General features: G+C 35.1%; 1 protein-coding gene across 2 annotated transcripts; it reads left to right on the top strand.

Moving 5' to 3' along the window:
* The first annotated feature begins 1,054 nt into the window (after nucleotides 1–1,054).
* On the top strand, nucleotides 1,055–2,681 carry LOC108452059 (dof zinc finger protein DOF2.2-like). Of its 2 annotated transcripts, none has more exons than XM_017749796.2 (2): nucleotides 1,055–1,340; nucleotides 1,495–2,681. In XM_017749796.2, the coding sequence occupies exons 1-2, from the start codon at nucleotides 1,290–1,292 to the stop codon at nucleotides 2,374–2,376; spliced, it is 933 nt and encodes a 310-aa protein (XP_017605285.1). In that variant the 5' UTR covers nucleotides 1,055–1,289; the 3' UTR covers nucleotides 2,377–2,681. The 2 variants fall into 2 exon arrangements, with proteins under 2 accessions (XP_017605285.1, XP_017605284.1); XM_017749795.2 differs by having other exon boundaries at nucleotides 1,492–2,681.
* The last annotated feature ends 859 nt before the right edge of the window (nucleotides 2,682–3,540 follow it).

The raw sequence follows: 3,540 nt of genomic DNA, 5'->3' as shown, positions 1-3,540 counted from the left end.
AGGGAGGGGACAGACAAATGTGTTAAAGCTGCAAATTTACTTCCTTTCCAACTATAATTAAATCTGTACGCGACAGCTTTTGAGTATGAAATTCAGCCTAAGGTCGTACTCTGTCCATAAATTGATAGGGAATTAGATTCCAGGGCCATCAACTCCATTTCTTGTAAGCTTTAGTTAATATATTCAATGTGTGTATATATATGTTCATCATCATGCATGCAAAGCAAAGCAAAACAAAGAAAAAAAAAAGGAAAAAAGAAAAGTTAAAGAGATTGAATAATTAATGGCAATAAAACAAAACTACATGCACGTGGAAGATAAACTGTATAACCCCCACTCGAGAACTATAGCTATAAAGCAATGATAATATTAGATGTTTGCTTCTTTTTTTCATATTGAAGAATATATAGGTTAATATATATATATATATATATGCATGGCTAATGAGCTTCAAATATTTTAAGAAAAACATGCATTAACTTTAAGAAGAACAAAGAAAATTATTCAAACATCTAGAGTTTAGCCAGCCTAGAGCTTAAAGAACAAGGCTGAGGAAAACTAGGCTAAATGTCGGTGCTTAATTATGAATGATGATATGTTATGCTTTATAAACATTTATACATAAGCTGCCCTAAAGTACTAATAGATAAAGAACAAATATATATATATATTTAATTAAGGCTTTTTATTGAAAAGTTGATCATGTTTTCAAGGAAAAGGAGACGTTAATGGGGAACTCGAGAATGTACAACTGTAATAAAAGAATATATACATAGAAAATCAAGTGCAATATTTCTTTTACAGAAACATTATTTTTTACATTCACGAGTGTAATTCTATCGTTAAATTCAATGATGAATTGTATAGCGTTTAGTTGATGAATACGTATCGTGGGTCACTTTGATTGATTCCGAGAAAATAATGGTGAAATGAAAAGGTGATAATTTGTTGAGCACTAAAACTAATAGTAATGAACAGTGGACAAGATGAAAAAAGAAGGCTTATAGGTGAAGAAAAAACTTCACCCACTCAAAACCCTAATAATATAATAAAACAAAAAGGAGAGATGAGAGAATAATGAAAGAATAATAAGAACCGAAATAAATAAATAACTAAACAAAAGCCATCTCCTTCCCCCCACCTCCCCTTCTTTTTATTTCTCTTTTCTCTTTGCTTTCTTGGCTTCTGGTATTCCCTTAGTGTGATTCTCCGCCTTATTTTTCCTAAAGAACATATCAACCTTTATAAAAGAAGGGGAAAAAAAAAAAAAAGAAAGCCAAAAATTAACCATGGTTTTCCCATCTGTTCCAGTTTATTTAGATCCTCCCAATTGGCAGCAGGCAAGTTTTTGTTCTCTTATCTTTTTCTTCATCAATTTCTATCCACAGATAAAAGCTAATTGAAAAGATAAATATTCGTATTCCTTTGTGATATTTTCCTGAATATACCAAATTTTAATTTTCGTTGTTGTATATTATCTATGTTTTTCAGCAGCTTAATCATCAACAAGGATCTTGCAGTGAAAATCCTCAGCTCCCACCTCTTCCTACTGATCATCATGTTGGAGCTTCTGGTTCCATTAGGGCTGGTTCCATGGCTGATCGAGCCAGGCTAGCCAAGGTTCCACAACCAGAAGCCGCTCTGAAATGTCCACGCTGCGAGTCCACCAACACCAAATTTTGCTACTTCAATAACTATAGCCTGACACAGCCACGTCACTTTTGCAAGACTTGTCGGCGGTATTGGACTAGAGGAGGAGCTCTCAGGAATGTCCCAGTAGGCGGAGGATGCCGAAGAAACAAGAAGAAGAAAAGTAGTAGTAGCTCAAAACCCTCGGCTTCTGCTGAGAGGCAAAGTGGTTCAAATTCAATCAATGCTGTTATTCCTTCTGAAATCACCGCTCACCTGCCACATCAAACACCTCATTTACCTTTTATGGCTTCTTTGCAAAATTTTTCTCAGTATGGTATAGGAAATATTGGCTTAAACTTTGGTGGAATTCATGGTCAGATAGGGGCAACAAGTGACGGTAGTGAGCGATCTGATATGGGGTTTCAGATAGGAACAAACTCAGACGTGAGCAATGCCATTTTATCAGTAAGGTCAGGCATTCATCAGCAGTTCCCATTCATTGAGCCAACTAATGGTTTATATCCATTACAAAGTGAGTATATAGAAGCATCACCTTCAATGGTGGAAGAAAGCCAGCTTCTTCGTTCCACAAGTTCAAGCTCTAGGGTTTCTCAGCGAGGTCCGGTGAAAATGGAAAACAACAACCAAGGGCTAAATCTATCAAGACCACTGCTGGGTGTTTCGGATCAGAATAATCAGTATTGGGGAGGGAACAGCTGGACAGATTTATCAGGTCTCAAGTAGTCATCTCGTACTGATCATCTCTTATAGCTAGTTTCAATCTTTCTTGATTGACAGCAGCTTAAAGCTGGCCTTGAAGCTTCGGCTGCTTCATTCAAGCTTTAATGGCAAATGATAGTTGACATAAAGTAGCAATGTCCCTTTATCAGTCTTTCGCAAACTCCAAGTCTACGGTAAATTTGCAAGGTGCAATGTGGAACTTATCTCTTATCATCATCATCATCTTTCTGTCGAAGGAAAAACAAAGATCGGTAAAATTAACGTTTGTTTCATACTCTATGCTTTTAATTTTGGGTTTTCTTAAAACATGTGTTTGGCTTTTCTTTTTTTTTTTTTTTTTTTTTGTTTGCATGGGCTTGTTTGCAGATTTTTCCTATATTTGTGTTTGAAGTTATGGGATCTCTTATCTGACTTGAATGGTATAAGCTAATTACTCTGAAATATCCTTTAGGGTAACTTCATTCTCTTGATTGTTTTTCTTCTTTCATTATTGTTTTTACGAAGGAAGCAACACCATGAAGATTGAAGTAAGAAAGTAGTCCTTTCGGCATTTGTCACCCACATTTCGAAAATTACAAGAATAAGCAAGAAAATAATCTAACACTACTGTATGTTGCATAAAATCATAGTACTAAAATTTGCTTCCCATATATTTTTCCTGTTTTTTTAAAGAATATTGTTGGAATTGTAGCTGAACATGAAAGTTGATGAAGCCGTCTGCAAATTGGTTTCTCATCAACCAAATGCAACTAGAGGGTGAAATTTATGATCATGACACTATATATATATATATACATGCACTTGGAAATCCGTTTGGTTTCATTCATGATTCATGAATTCCCAATCCCCCATTTGAGGTTAAGAATCTCTCACCATGTTTATTGGCTTAGAATCGATATTTCATGTTGCAACTGGCACTTGTTGGTTGTCAAATATTGATTCCTTCTCCCATGGCTTTTCCATTTCCTTTCTTTTATATAAGTACGTGCTTGGATAGAGGTCGAAGTAAAACCACTAGTTCCACAATTTTAACTAAGTTTTTATCAATCAAACCAAAGTTTGAATACCTTTATATCATTCCCAGGGGAATCTGTTCATCTGCATGGATCTGATCCTTACCTTTTATTAATAGTTTTGCATGTATACAAGCATCATTAAATTGAGTGT

Source organism: Gossypium arboreum, chromosome 5 (genome assembly GCF_025698485.1).
Source record: "Gossypium arboreum isolate Shixiya-1 chromosome 5, ASM2569848v2, whole genome shotgun sequence".
Lineage (NCBI taxonomy): Eukaryota > Viridiplantae > Streptophyta > Magnoliopsida > Malvales > Malvaceae > Gossypium > Gossypium arboreum.
The sequence above is the reverse complement of the archived record's forward strand: the minus strand, read 5'-3'. Positions and strand labels throughout refer to the sequence as shown.